The sequence below is a fragment of the Staurois parvus genome, unplaced genomic scaffold (assembly GCF_062004578.1).
Source record: "Staurois parvus isolate SC_StPar_1 unplaced genomic scaffold, SC_StPar_1.0 ptg000965l, whole genome shotgun sequence".
Lineage (NCBI taxonomy): Eukaryota > Metazoa > Chordata > Amphibia > Anura > Ranidae > Staurois > Staurois parvus.
The window spans coordinates 1,553,398-1,569,360 of record NW_028318761.1 but is presented as its reverse complement, the minus strand read 5'-3'; the positions used below and the strand labels follow the sequence as shown (position 1 = coordinate 1,569,360).

The following is a 15,963-nucleotide window of genomic DNA, read 5'->3' as shown; positions in this document are numbered from 1 at the left end:
GGATGAAGGATGGAGATCGGCCCCACTGTCCTCATCCATCCACAGAGAAGAATTGGGATGAAAGATGGAAATCGTCCCCCACTGTCCTCATCCATCCACAGAGGAGAATTGGGATGAAGGCTGGAGATTGCCTCCCACTGTCCTCATCTGTCCACAAAGGAGAATTGGGATGAAGGATGGAGATCACCCTGCCCCTGTCCTCACCACACGGTAACTGTGTTTTTAGTGTCTTCTACTTCTGTAGGAGGAATCTTCATGTCATGAACAGGAATTTGAAGCTGGTCTCATCAGTGGTGGCAGTTTTGGTGTGAAGATCCAAAAATCACATTTTTATTTTGTAGTAATGAATACATGAAGGAGTAACAATACAATATAAAAATGGAGGAATTGGAGGAAGGACAAATCACTCATTCCAGAAGAACGTTCAGTAGAAATCAGTCAGTAGAATCATCATCTGAATGTGAAGGAAAGGAAAATGATGAATAATCAGTATCATGAACAGGTCAATCTGATATGATTCCATTCTGGACATTCTCTTCATATCAGGATCCGAGTATTACCTATATAGATCTAGTCGAGTTCCCAAAGACCATTTTCTAATCTTCTGGATATAGACACATTCCAGTAACCTCTACCCCTGCATAGAAGAATAAATGGAGAGTGTTAGAGGAGGAAATGTTCCTGTGATGATGGAAAAGGGGGAGCTCATAGTGTGCTCTGTAAGAAATGATGGTCATTTTTATATATGTATCCTCAGCCCATCAGGAGCGGCTGTTGAATTTGGGTTCCCCTATAGTCCTGCACTGCCAGTCCATTAGCATTCCCCACATCCACATTCATCCATGGTCAGAAATCAGCACAAGTGACTACGTACGCTCTAGACCTCTCCCGCACAATTCTTGCTCCACCACTCCTCATTCCCTTTTAAGACGTACCGTAAATCGTTGGCCCTGTATATGGTAAACGCAGCAAAACAGTGTATCCCAGTTCATTGGCGCTCCACACATGTCCCTACTATTCGAGAATGGTTTACCAGGATCAACAAAATTGAGGAAATGGAGGAACTGATTTCTGTGTTGCAGGAACACCCCATAGATTCAGGAAAACATGGGGATGTTGGAGTCACTTCAAAAACTACCACTACCTACCACACAACACTGCATGTCCAATCTAGACCCCCACACTGAATGGTTATACGTAATGATGTTTCAGAGAATGTCCAGTTCATTAACCTCTTGCCGACCGCGCATAGCCGAATGACGGCTTCACCGCGGCCGGCCAGTTCTGAGTGGACGTCATATGACGTCCTCCCATAACGCGCTCTCCTGCGCGCCCCAGGGGGCGCGCACCCGGCGATCTCCGTGATCGCTGTGTCCTACGGACACAGCTGATCACGTGATGTGGTGAAAGGCCGATCCCACCGGCCTTTTACCACGTGATCAGCGGTGTCCAATGACACGCTGATCACAGGGAAATGCAAGTGCCGGTTCTCGGCTGCACTTTCCTCACGCTGTCAGATCGTGAGGAAAGTACTGCCGAGAACCGGCAGTTGTCAGAGCGGGGATCGGCACCGATCATCAGGGCACTGATGATCAGTGCCCTGATGATCGGTGCCCAGCAGTGACACCCGCAAGTTCCGCCCAGCAGTGCGCCCACTAGCCCCGCCCACTTGTGCCCAGCAGTGCCCCCACCTGTGCCACTCTGCAGTGCCACCTAGCTGTGCCCAGAAGTGCCACCTACATGTGCCCAGCAGTGCCACCCACCTGTGCCCACCCACCTGTGCCCACCAGTGCCACCCACCTGTGCCCACCCACCAGTGCTGCCCACCAGTGCCGCCCACCAGTGCAGCCCAGCAGTGCTGCCAGTCAGTGCCACCAGTCAGTGCCCAGGGGTTGTGCCAGTCAGTGCCACCAGTCAGTGCCCAGAAGTGATGCCAGTCAGTGCCGTCTATCAGTACCCATCATCAGTGTCACCTATCAGTGCCGCCTATCAGTGCTGCATATCAGTGCCGCCTATCCGTGACCCCTAATTAGTGCTGTCTATCAGTGCCGCCTATCCGTGCCACCTCATTAGTACTGCCTATCAGTGCCCTTTAGTGCTGCCTATCAGTGCCCATCAGTGCCGCCTATCAGTGCCCATCAGTGCCGCCTATCAGTGCCCATCAGTCCCGCCTCATCAACGCAAATCAGTGAAGGAGAAAAAATACCTGTTTGAAAAATTTTATAAAAGAAACAAATAAACTTTTTTCTTTTTTTTTCAAATTTTTTGCACTTTTTTTAATTTATAGCGCAAAAAGTAAAGCGCCCAGTGGTGATTAAATACCACCAAAAGAAAGCTCTATTTGTGAGAAAAAAATGATCAAAATTTCATATGGGTACAATGTTGCATGAGCGCGCAATTGTCAATCAAAGTGCGGCAGCGCTGAAAGCTGAAAATTGGCCTGGTAAGGAAGGGGGTATAAGTGCCTGGTAGGCAAGTGGTTAAGGAGATTTTAGATTTACAATTAGATGGGTTGAAAACTTGTTGCATAACGGGCGTCGGAGTGTTTGACCCATATCTTGCCCTATTGATTGTCCATATGCATATTATCTGCTAAACTAAATTATGACTTCACCGGCTCGGCTCCTACATAAGAATATGATCCATTTAACCGCACTTATCTGTCCCTCCATTGCTTCTTCTCCTTCCCCCAAATTCATATTTGGAGGAGGAAAGGGGAGAAAGGAAAGGGTAGGAAAGAGAAGTAAAGGAATAATTTATTATCGTTATTGTTTTTTCCCACCCTCCCTTCCAATTACACCGCTTCACATTCCTTTCTCTACCGGTTCTGTTTTCTCAGACTTATCTTTATTCTTCCTTTAGTAAATACTCACATCATCCACATTTCCTCAACAGAATATAGCAGTTACTTCCTTACAGATGCAAATACTTCTAGGTAACACATTTTGTAATCACAACACAGAACACGCAACCTCTTCAAAGCTACCCTTACCCGACACTTCGTACCCCCCATCATAAAAGCTCATCATTACATGGGTCTAGTAAACTCTTCATATCTGCATACATGTAATATACACTTGTCTTACTGCATTGTTACGATATGATTGCATTGTAATCTATATGTCTGACCCGTCTGCGATACGGGACGCCGTTTATTGTGTCTATTCTCGGACTGCGATCCGTAGTTGTATTTGCTTTGCTATGCCTTTTTCTTTAATAAAATATTTTTGGAGAACAAAAAAAAAAGAAATCAGGCCTTAAGCATTGGTTTTGTTTTTTCATTAAGGGGATTGAACTTGGATGGGTAAGGGATGCATAAGATGCCCAAGGGAACTGAAATCTTGAAGACACACTTCCTGAACTATTAAACTGGCTGTAAAGGCTCAAGGTTTTTTTTACCATTATAAATTCTATGCATGAAGGTAAAAAACCCTTCTCTGTGCAGCAGCTCCCCCCCAGCCCCCCAATTCTCAGCTAAGCCCCCTTTTGATCCAGCGATGTTCACTGGAGTCTCGGCTATCCTTGGATTCCCTCTTTTCATTGGCTGAGACAGCAATGGGAGCCAAAGAGAATAGAGGGGGCAGGGCCGAGCCATGACTCCATGTATGAATGGACACATGGAGCAGCAGGTGCCCCCATAACAAGCTGCTTGCTGTGGGAGCACCTGACAGGGGAAGGGGCCAGGAGAATTTGTGGGGGAATCCAGAAGATCTAGGCTGCTCAGTGATAAACCACTACACACAGCAGGTAAGTGTCGACATGTTTGTTATTTTTAGAAAAGCAAAATGAAGCCTTTAGTTATGCTTTAACAGCTTCTCCTTTAAAGTACACAATCCTGGTCGAGTGCTAGCCAGCAACTCCAGTGGTGATGCCCAGATTCTAGATGAACTCCTCTTCCACCCCACAATCTAGTAATTCCTTTCCTGAGCAGGGGATCAGGCTCCTGTCACTTTAAGTTGGGGTGCACAGTCACTAGAACAGGACTGAAATGGTTCCCCACCAGAGTGTTCCTTCCCCTATCCACCCAGGGGGTGTTGGTGTACCCACTCAGATCCTCTCCTGCATGATCAGTGGAATGGCTGCTGCTTCCAGGCCTATCATCTGGGTGGCTCCCTCCTTGCCACACAGGTGGTCCTCTCTCAGGGGATCAGTGAGTCTTGAGCTTTCCTCCTCTCCAGTACCAGGCGTGCAGGCAGGACCCTCCCACCAGGCCTCCTGGCAGCCTTCCTCCCCCAGCTACATCTTCCTCTCCTCTCTCCATTCCTCCACCTGACTCCCCACACTCTTGACTAAGCAGTCTCTATCACTTCCAAGAGAGTCCCATCCCCTTGCTGAGCCTCCCACCAGGGATTGGCTGAAGTCCCTTTGAGAGTGCAGCCAGCTACTCTTCAGATACACCCACTGCCTCCAAGGCCCCCGATGAGAACCTCAGAACAGGGGAAATTCCAGAGAGGCTGTCCTGCAGAGTCCCTGAGCGCTGTCCCAAATGTGACGCATCCGGCTGTTACACCCAAGCTGCTAACCAGCTCCTGACTAACCATTTAGGGTGTAATTCCCTCTAGTGTATCTAGGAGGGTGTTACATACTAATGGGAAGTATTTTCTGTCTTCCTGGATATGTGTGTGATGTGTAATGTACAAATCTGCAGCCGTACAATGTATGTCAGAGGTCTCCTATGCTGGGAGGAGATCTGATGTAGATTGTATGTAGATGGTGGGATGTGTGATCTCTTCATACCTGACCCCAGTATGCAAATACACAAAACCATCCCCTCTGTCCTCACACTTTAGATGATTAAATGTCCCCCATTTATTGAGCCCTCCACCACTTTGTGAATCACCCACCTAATACTGAGGGGCCCTCACCATGGCAGGGGCCACACACTCGTGGCCATCCAACTATTGGGATAGCAGACTGTATGCCTGGTGTGCTGGGCTGTCATGTGTACAGGCTGAGGTCTGATCAGTTATAATGATACATTGCACAGACAGCTGAGGATGGGGGGGAGTGATTTTTCTTTAAAGGATAAGTTCACCTTTTGAGCAAAAATAATAAATGCACTTTTTTTGCATTTATTTTTTTGCAAAAAATGTGTATTTATTTTTTTTGTCTACAAGAGCCTGGAAAGCATTGTGCCAGCGGTCAGCAGATCACTCGTGCCATGCAAGTTTTCTGCAGATCTGTTAGTATATCAACTCCCATACGGGATGTACGAGAAAGCAGATATACTGACAGGAAGATTCAATGAACTACCATGGCGCTCCACAGCTCTGTGGCGGTTCATTGAAAACTGCAAGCCGACAGCCGCTAAGACTTGCAATTCATTCATTCACAGAGCGCTGTGAAGGAATGATGTGGTTGTGTGGGCAGAGCCCCACATAGCCACGTGGTTCTCAAAAACAGACTAGTATAGGGAACTTCTCCCCGTATTTCTGTCAGTGGGGGGGCAGTGGGCAGCGACTGCAGCATTAGGAACATGTTACATGCTCCACCCTAAAAGTGGGTGGAGCATGTAACGTGTTCCCAAAAGGTGAACTTATCCTTTAAAGGTAAAACCTTGTGGGAGTTTGTAGGACCTGGCTGATCTGATGTTCCTCATCCACTCATCTGTAACGATAAAACTTGGGATGAGGAATAAATTCTCAATCATCTGGGAAATCTGTGACTGGCACAGGAAATCTCAGTCATCTCATTATCTGTATAACTCCAGAGACCTTCAATGGGTTCTACAGACATTGTATAGAATGGTTGTCACCCCGTCCTTCCATTTTCATTACAGTGCAGCCTGGGTGTCAGAAGACCTCCCAACAATGTCCCCCTTCCATCATCTCATCACCATCCAATGTGGTCTACATTTTACTCTTCACATTCTAAGACTTAGTATGTGTGTTACTCCAAATATAACACTTCTTACCTTCTATATACAGTGAAGCCGGCATTTTGGAGGACCTCATAACAACGATCCATTTCTGAGTCTGACATCTTCTTATCATCATCCAATATTATCTCCAGTCTGGTCAGAGTTGGGTTTGTGGTGATAAGTGAGCGAAGATCATTACAGCACGATAATGTCACATTACAGGCAACAATACTGGTGAAAGAAACAGGAGAAGAGAGGTGAAATGTTCTTCCAGTGGCAGAAGTAGTCACATTCCAATGAATAATCAGTGGGCAGGTCTTAGAGAATGAGATGTTGGGACATTCGGATGGATGATTTCATGGAATATTGGTTGGACCTCTCCTGTGAAATGGAGGCGAGTTGTCACCCACCTGAAAAGTCTGGATTTACACTCTTGCGGGTACATTGCAGCATACGTGGTGATGTACACATTGGAGGGGTGAATGGCTCCATATAGATTCCCTTTCACACTAAACTGTGGCACATAGATGGGAACCGGCCACATAGGAAATAATAATAGGAAAACCCATGAGTATTGCTGCATGAAAACAATGTGAATAGGAGCTTAAGGCTGATATCACATGTATAAAGGAGACTTGACTCATCAATACTGAACTCTTTAACCCCTTCACACTGGCTCCTCCTGGCCCTTTAAGGGATTTCTGACACTGGGAGGCAGGGCAGGGTTTTGGGTCATGTGATCGCTGTCATGGCAATCACATGATTGGAAATGTCCTGATCGCAAGGAGAGATCAGGACCTTTCCATGAGATGCCTACCCATGTGCTGGGAGCTCACAGGGCATGCACTCTCAGCATGTGTTTGTTTACAAATGGTATGCAAATATGCGGCTGCTCGGCGTCAAGGCCCAGCCGAATTTATGTGTACTGTCAGTGTGAAGAGGTTATAGTGGTTCTAACGTTTTCTTTGACACTAACAAATTCTAAGGTAAAAAACCTTCTCTGTCCCAGGATCCTCCCCGGCTCCCTGTGGGCGGGGTTACTCGCTCTGCAGGCAGGGGTACTGCTCCTCTTCTGTGCACACTCATCAATGCCCAGGACCAGGTGGGGCTGTGTTAATGTGAAAGTCAATGGTTAGGCAGAACCCCGGCCTACAGATGAGTTGTACACCATGTGCAGCTGTGTAATATACATCCCATGTCACTACACACCTTCCTCATTGTATGTAGCATTAGGAGGGACACACTGAGCCCATGTTCTCTCCACCAGCCCAGCGATACCTCTGCCACCTCACTCCCAGTGACAGAATGGGGTTCCCCTGTACACCTAGGATGTATCTCATGTGTTCACTTCTCTTTACTCCTTCAGCTCTCCCATACCATGTGGCCAGGTACATGAGATCTCCGTACCATGGGTTTGGTCCCAGATACTTCTGGGGAACTGACCACTAGGAGAGAGGCAGAACACCAACCCCCTCACTACCAGTGACAGAATAGGGTTCCGCTGTGTACCTAGGACATATCTCATGTGTTCACTTCCCTTTACTTCTTCAGCTCTCCCATACCATGTGGCCAGGTACATGCGATCTCCGTACCATGGGTTTGGTCCCAGATACTTCTGGGGAACTGATCACTAGGAGATAGGCAGAACACCAACCCCCTCACTACCAGTGACAGAATGGGGTTCCGCTGTGTACCTAGGACATATCTCATGTGTTCACTTCCCTTTACTTCTTCAGCTCTCCCATACCATGTGGCCAGGTACATGCGATCTCCGTACCATGGGTTTGGTCCCAGATACTTCTGGGGAACTGATCACTAGGAGATAGGCAGAACACCAACCCCCTCACTACCAGTGACAGAATGGGGTTCCGCTGTGTACCTAGGACATATCTCATGTGTTCACTTCACTTTACTCCTCAGCTCTCCCATACCATGTGGCCAGGTACATGAGATCTCCATACCATGGATTTGGTCCCAGATACTTCTGAGGAACTGACCACTAGGAGATAGGCAGAACACCAACCCCCTCACTACCAGAGAACCTGTCACCTCTGCCAGGTATGATGCTTATTGACCAGCTACTATACTATATGTTCCCTTGTTCTCCCTTTTCCTGGCCTACCAATCTGCATGCTTGGATAAGGGTCTGGTATGTTTTTGGGGGGAGACCCTATTCTGTTTTTTAATTTTGGCACGGGGTTCCCCTCAAAATCCCCCTCAAAATCCATACCAGATCCAATGGGCTTGGTATGGATTGGGGGGGCCTCTATGCTGTTTTTTTATTATTTATTTTTTTAAACCGGCACTTGTTTTGTTTACATTCTGTTGACAGCGGGGATCCCTCTGTCAGGATGCAGCGGTTGCCTCCTCCTTAACAAGCTGCTACCTAATGTATCTGAAAATGTTGTTAGAACTTTTTTGGATTCATTCAGATTCATTACTATGTCTATTCGGATAGATGTACGCTGCCACCTCCTCTTCACTCCCTCTCTCTGTTGGGGTCCCGCAAGGTTCTGTCCTTGGACCCCTTCTCTTCTCCATCTACACCTCCTCCCTTGGTCACTTGATAACCTCCCACGGCTTCAACTACCACCTCTATGCTGATGACACACAAATCTATCTTTCTACCCCTCACCTCACCCCTTCAGTCTCCTCCTCACCTCACCCCTTCAGTCTCCTCCTCACCTCACCCTTCAGTCTCCTCTCGCATTAATAACCTACTAAGCGGCATATCGGCATGGATGTCACTCCACTTCCTCAAACTCAATCTTTCCAAAACTGAGCTCTTAGTATTCCCTCCAGCTAGAGACGGGAACAATCACAAGACATCACATTTCCCAATCACTGCAGGATCACAGATTATACTTACTCTAATTCCTGAATTTTACTCTCCAGGTTAATCAGAAAGGAAAGATTAACAGAGTTCATTTGATCTTGTGAAAAGGATTCTTCAGCTTCAGCTTTGTCCTCTCCTGGACAATCTTTACTGGAAATAGTACAATACTGAAATCTAAAGCACAATAATGAGATATTAATTATCACCAAGAATGGATTACCATTACAAGAAGAATAAAAATGTAACAATCAACATTTCCACATGGCTGCCTTCCCTCTGACTCTACAGTCCCATACGGGATCTGATGAGGACTTTTCACTGGTGGCTTTGAGCAGTGTTTGAAGTTACACTCCAGACAAAACTTAAAGGAAGCCCCTGATATGTATACATGGTCACCTGTCTACCTACACAGGGGTTTCTATACATCAACAGATTCTGGAAAATCCTGGAACACCACTTTGGTTCCAAATATATAATGCAATCCAGGCATTTCCATCTCCACCCACTTCTGCAGACAATTGGCCCTCTCCAATGTTGGGATGATGATGTCACACCCCTGGCATTATTTCCATCCCCAAAATCTCTGAATACTACGCTTTCCCTCCATTGGCTGGACAAACCCATTCCTTCCCACCAATGAATGACTGGCAGATCACACCTGAATGGCAGGAGGAGGGTGATATGTCAGACTGCACAACTGCTGAACACTGGACAAATTCTATGAGGTGCAGACACACTGAGAAGGTCATAGAATCTATTGCTGGGACACAATATCACAATCATGGGGGGTCTATGAAGGGAAATGTGAGGGATTGCTGTCATTTCACCTCACTGGTCATCTCATCCCCATACAATTTTAGGGGAACCCTCTGTATCTCTACTTATTACAAGACCCCATAATCCTTTCATGTTGGGGGTCTATTCTGTATATTAGACAATAGGAAAGGAAGACATGAAGAGGGAACCTTCTGACTTGTGATTTCCAGGGAGACAAGATTGGATTTGTAGTGGAGGAAAAAATGTCAAGGTGGAGGAATCTTAGATTCTCCAATTTCACCGACTTTTCTAAACAGAGGAATAACTCTGGGGATTCCAGGTTTCTCCAGAAGAAAACATCTCTTTTTATTACCACTACAGGTGGAACAATTATGGTGGGACAGAAAGATGTTGCACACAAGGCCATGGACACAATAGAGGCCAGAAATGTATCTATAAATGTGACAGCTGGATTCATTTCTTCTTGTAGAACTCCTCCCCTTCCTTGTAAAACCCCTTTGCTTGTAGAACCCATCCCCCTCCTTGCAGAACCCATCCCCCTTACTTGTAGAATTCCTCCCCCTTTGCTTGTAGAATAATTTCCCCCTTCCTTGCAGAGTTCCTCCCGTTTACTTGTAGAACCCATCCCCCTCCTTGTAGAACCCCTCTCCATTACTTGTAAAATCCCTCCCCCTTACTTGTAGAATCCATCCCCTAACTTGTAGAATCCCTCCCCCTTTACTTGAAACCCCCCTTCCTTGTAGAATTCCTCTACATTCCTTGTAGAACCCCTGCCTTTCAGATTTCCTTGATATGTAAGGTATTGGCCATAAAATGGGTATGGGGACTTGGGTACTGCCCTGAGGGACATGAATCAGTGAAAAAATAATTCAAAAAGTACAGTTATTAAAGCGGCAGTCATTTTTCATTGCTTAAAAGTACAAAACAATTGAAAAATTCCTTTAAATATCATGCCTGGGGGGGTCCCCTTAAACTACCTGCAAAGTTAGACATCTGTACAATGTATAGAACCTGCCGCAGGAGGACTGACTTTTTTTTAAAAAAACCCAAAATACAGAGTGTGGTCCCCCCAATCCTAACCAGGTGCTTTAGGTTTGGTAGGAAGGTTAGGAGGGAACCCACAGTGAAAATGTTTTTTTTAAAGTGCATGGGGTTCCCTCTAAAAGCCATACCAGGCCCTCTTAGCTGTCTGTGAGCATCTGCCTCTTCTTCTTGGTCTTTCAGACATGATGGGGATTTATATCACTTTATTTTACTGTGTGGGATGGGATTTTGGTGCTTTGGTGCAATATGTTTGTGCACCGCACCAGGCTACCGCTATACCATGGCACCGAGCTTCCGCTATAACACGGCACCAGGCTACCGCTATAACACGGCACCAGGCTACCGCTATAACACGGCACCAGGCTATCGCTATCACACTACACTGAGCTACCGCTATAAAACTGCACTGGGTTATATAAAAAGCTAATACACACTGACCCCTGCATTATCTATTCTATATTGTATATGACATACTCCTGACCCCTGCATTATCTATGTTATATTGTACATGACATTCTCCTGACCCTTGCATTATCTATGTTATAGTGTACATGACATTCTCCTGACCCCTGCATTATCTATGTTATAGTGTACATGACATTCTCCTGACCCCTGCATTATCTAAGTTATAGTGTACATGACATACTCATGATTCCTGTATTATCTGTGTTATAGTGTACATGACATACTCCTGACCCCTGCATTATCTATGTTATAGTGTACATGACATTCTCCTGACCCCTGCATTATCTATGTTATAGTGTACATGACATACTCCTGATTCCTGTATTATCTGTGTTATTGTGTACATAACATACTCCTGACCCCTGCATTATTTATGTTATAGTGTACATGAGATACTCCTGACCCCTGCATTATCTATGTTATAGTGTACATGACATACTCCTGATTCCTGTATAATCTGTGTTATAGTGTATATGACATACTCCTGACCCCTGCATTATCTATGTTATAGTGTACATGACATACTCCTGATTCCTGTATTATCTGTGTTATAGTGTATATGACATACTCCTGACCCCTGCATTATCTATGTTATAGTGTACATGACATACTCCTGATTCCTGTATTATCTGTGTTATAGTGTATATGACATACTCCTGACCCCTGCATTATCTATGTTATAGTGTACATGACATACTCCTGATTCCTGTATTATCTGTGTTATAGTGTATATGACATACTCCTGACCCCTGCATTATATATGCTATATTGTACAACAGATGCTGGTTGCTCAGCAGTCACTGGTAATGGATTTTTTACAGATCAATATGCTGAAGTTTGTTTTAATTGCTGTGCTACAAGTGAGAGTCTAAGGACTGACCTATGTTACTGTGTACACAGGGAACAGGGTCAAGTTTACACCCCAATTTGTCCCACCCACATTTTGTCACATCATGGCAGGCGTGCTGTCAAATTATTGTACCTTAGGTGCCCAAGGCTGAACCCCACCAGGAAAAAAAATTATCTACGGCCCTGATTAGAAAACATTTTGTGACTTCTTTGCAGGTTTGTTTTTAGGTTTCTTCAATTTTACACAAATATACAAAATATAAACCCCAAAGACCATCTTTGTATTCTCCAGCCCATCTGCTTTAAGAAAATGGGAAGTTTTGTGGGGTTCAAGTGTTCCTAAACCCCCAACAGTGACATCAGGCTGTAGATGCAGTAAAGCATGCTTGTTATACTCACTGTGGAACCTAAGGGGTTAATCCTCTGCATTGTGTAAAAACGCTGTTTGATCCTGTCTTCTCTGATCCTCCCCTTCTTCCGCAGTCCCCATTTCATCTACTGATAGAACACAGCTTCGGGAACACTCTGCACGTGCTCAGTTTGGTGTGTACTGCTAGAGAGGTTTTTTTTTCTTGGGAGAGTGCATGTGATCAGCACAGAGCCAATCAGTGCTGCCCAGACAGAGAGTCAGGGGTCATTCAATCTCATAGGGCAGTGAGAGACTGAAAACTCCTCCTACAAGCTTTAACCAGTGTTCAGCTGGACACTGATATAAGTCACAAGACTGCTATATACTGCAGATGAGAAAAGGTATTCAGCAGTTTATATTTATTAAAATAATTGCATTTCCATGTTGTGTGTACTGTGGGAGAGCAGATATGGAGAATGTGGGGTCTGGGGAGAGCAGATATAGAGAATGTGGGGTCTGGAGAAAGAGGAAATAGAGAATGCAGGGTCTGGGGTTTAGTAACACTTTCAGTAAATTTTGGTAAAATGTTATCATGTGTGTGATAAATGGTATAATTGGGTGCCAATGAAAGGGTTAATACAATATAAATAATGATTTTACCAGAAGTTGTGTATAAGGTGATATGTGGGGAAACACCATTTAGGACTGAGGAAAGCATGAGTTCCATGGACTTGTAATAAGTGTGGTAGATGGAGAACATGTCTGATCATCACCATTATACTGTATGCAGGTTCCTGCCCATTCTCGGAGTTCAGTTAGGATATCCTCACACTCACTTACCCAACTTTCTGACTCCTGTGTAGGAATGGAAATAGGTTTTTCTGGCACTCTGGACCCACAGTGAGTGAATCAAAATCTAAAGACTGAAAACATTCTCTCTTCAAAGCTTTCAAGCAATAGTTCAGCTGCTTGGAATAATTACTGTCCATCCACAAGTGATCAGTACGTGAGCCGTACAGCTTCAACCTTGAACAACCAGACATGACGTTCCTAATGAAGTCCTCATCCTGAGTCTCATACAGACAGAAGATGGTATGAGTACGGAAAATGTAATAGTTGTTCTTCATGGCCCATTTTTTCATTGCAGGCTTGGCTCGGAGTGAGATGTGGATGCCTGTGCTCTCTGAGAATGTCTTCACCTGCTTTTCATTTAAGAGACCAAACAGGAACTGTATAGCTAATACTAAATGTGGGTAATCTGAACTGAAGCCAAAGAGTGATTCCCCTTTACAGATCTCCGGGAGGAAAGTGCCTTTCAGAAATCCAAACTTATTATCCATCCCATAATACAGAGCAGCAAGGAACTCCTGTACACTCAGGTGGATGAAGCTGTAGCAGGTCTGGGTGCGGACGTCCCAATGAAAGATGTTCTCATTCAGAAATACAGACTCCACCTCAGACAGAGAAAGTCCATGTCTTTCTAGATCTTTCTTCTCAAATAGGATTTGTTGGTTCAGAACTCCCTGATTGGCCAGAGCACACAGCTTCTTCAGACAGGTTTGTTTCCTGCGTACTGACTGCTCCTTCTTGCTGTGATGGGTTATCAGAACCTCCAGGTATAGAAGGTAAATTAAAGTAATTGTATAACACCGAATTAATCCCAAATCTTTCTTTATTTCTTGTTTCATTACAGTGCAGACAATCCAGCATGTGATGGGGACGGCACACATGGTGTACAGAACTTCATTGTCTTTTATTATACTGAGAACCTTGTCTGCATCGTCTTTATTTCCAAAGTATTTATGGACATATTCTTCTCGATCTTCCCTTGTAAATCCCTGGATTTCCACATTGCAAGGATCATCAATGGATGTGTTAAGTTTCTCCATGGCCAGTGACCTTGTGGTGATTATCAGAGAAGACTGTTGGAGAACCTGTTTCCTGAGGAATCTTTGAAGAATTATCTCTTTATGGGTTTCTATAGTAATGTCAAGGCAAACCTCAGATGTCTCTTCCAGAGTCCACTTCAGTTCATCAAACCCATCAACTATAGTGAGAAGTTTTCTATGATTTCCAGGATCCTTCAGAATAGACAGAAGGTCATCTGAACTCGGCAGTCTGCAGTCTCTGGATAAAAGTCCTGCAAGGCTTATGTTTCCAGGGATGGTGTTGAATTCTCTACAGCTCAGATAAAACACAAATTCAAACTTGTCTTGGTAGAGTATCCCAGAGGCCCAGTCCAGCATGATCTTCTTGGAGGTCATTGTTTTTCCAATCCCAGCAGGTCCTTGTAACACCACAATGTTAGGGATGAAACCATCTTCATCAGGGTCAAAAAGAGCCTGGATTGTGGTTGGGGAGTATTCAGATCTTTTCTCCATGATCTGTTGATGTCTTGTGCCTGAACTCCTTAGTTCTTCTTCCTTTTCCTTTTTATTCTGGTGTCCTCTTCTCATTGATAACTTGGTGTATCTTATTTGTAGATGAACAGCCTCCCCCATACAGTAGTTATAGTCTTTAATCCTCTGGTACCTCTCTTTCACAGACTTTCTGCATTCCTTTCTGCGTTCTTTATGAGAGAAAGGAGAATATTTTATTCCTCATACATACATGAAATAGTATTTATAAGACAGAGTTGAAATATTGTATTCTAACTATCAATCCAAATATTAACCTTAAAAGAATATATTCCATCAAATACAGGAGGATGGTGGAAGCATGCAAACTTTGTACACATCATCTAAACTACAACAGAACAAAATGTTCATCCAGAAGAAATTTCATATCAAGCATGGATGTCCTACTAACCTGATGATCTGTTGTCTTGTGCCATCTGCTTCAGTTTGACTGGAAATAAGATTAGGAAACGGATTAGTCCTGACAAACCTCTGAAATGTATAACATATTAGGAGAGTTATTAATGTAGCAGATCCTCCCAGATACCATTATCCCACCAACCCTCTGGAGATTGGAGCCTCTCCTCTTCCAAATTCTACATGCAGGTGATGGGTAATGTTTTTGTCGCCTGGTAACATTTCAGCACATTGCAGTGATATTTGACCATAGTGGGGGGGACCAGAAAAGCACCCGATTCTCTTTGCAGGGTTTTACAGACACACACTTAAAATCTGGAGCCTCTGACTCCTCTTTCTGATGGCGGTTCAGGTGGATGCATGAGACACAAAGCTCAGAACACCGAACAACAGTCAAGAGGGTCCCCCAGGAATACAGCTATAAATGTAGAGGTTCTGTATAATAGGCAATAGTGCAATTGTTCTCTCAGTTGATGGGCTTCTATCCATGTAATAGCTGTGTAATGTGTAAAGTAGAGTAAGGTGGAAAAAAGCCACTAGCTTTTGTTCCATTGGTACAAGGAAAGACTATGAGATTGCATTCTTCCTCACATGTAATACTAGATTTATAGTTTACTTACTGCAATGTCCCTGCAGTAAACAATATGCACACAGGCTGAGGAACATATTGAGAGAGCACATTTACAATATTTCAGGAGGACACAAGGCACACAGTTTATCTGCCCACTTTTGGAAATGCCACCACAGAAATCCAAAAGGTTTGCAGTTTTGGGCTATAGACACAATAGATCCACATTGGAGGGGTTCAAGTAGGGTACAACAGGTGTCTAAATTAGAGACATGGTGGGTATATGAGATGAATTCAACCGCACCATTGGGTCTTAATGTGAATATTGATATTAATTGTTTATAGACACTAATTTATGTATTTATATATTTTTCAAATAATATTTTTTATTAGTTTCAAAAT

The 15,963-nt window shown here is 44.4% G+C and overlaps 1 protein-coding gene across 1 annotated transcript in view; it reads right to left on the bottom strand.

The window, feature by feature from the left end:
• Positions 1-450: 450 nt before the first annotated feature.
• Positions 451-15,963, bottom strand: part of LOC149441639 (NACHT, LRR and PYD domains-containing protein 3-like) — a 36,943-nt gene continuing 21,430 nt past the window's right edge. Inside the window, exons 4-8 of the mRNA XM_089657128.1 lie at positions 14,989-15,027; positions 13,021-14,749; positions 8,730-8,870; positions 5,915-6,091; positions 451-454 (exon numbers count right to left, since the gene is read on the bottom strand). Coding sequence (XP_089513254.1) covers positions 451-454; positions 5,915-6,091; positions 8,730-8,870; positions 13,021-14,749; positions 14,989-15,027 — 2,090 coding nt within the window. The remainder of the gene's footprint in view (positions 455-5,914; positions 6,092-8,729; positions 8,871-13,020; positions 14,750-14,988; positions 15,028-15,963) is intronic.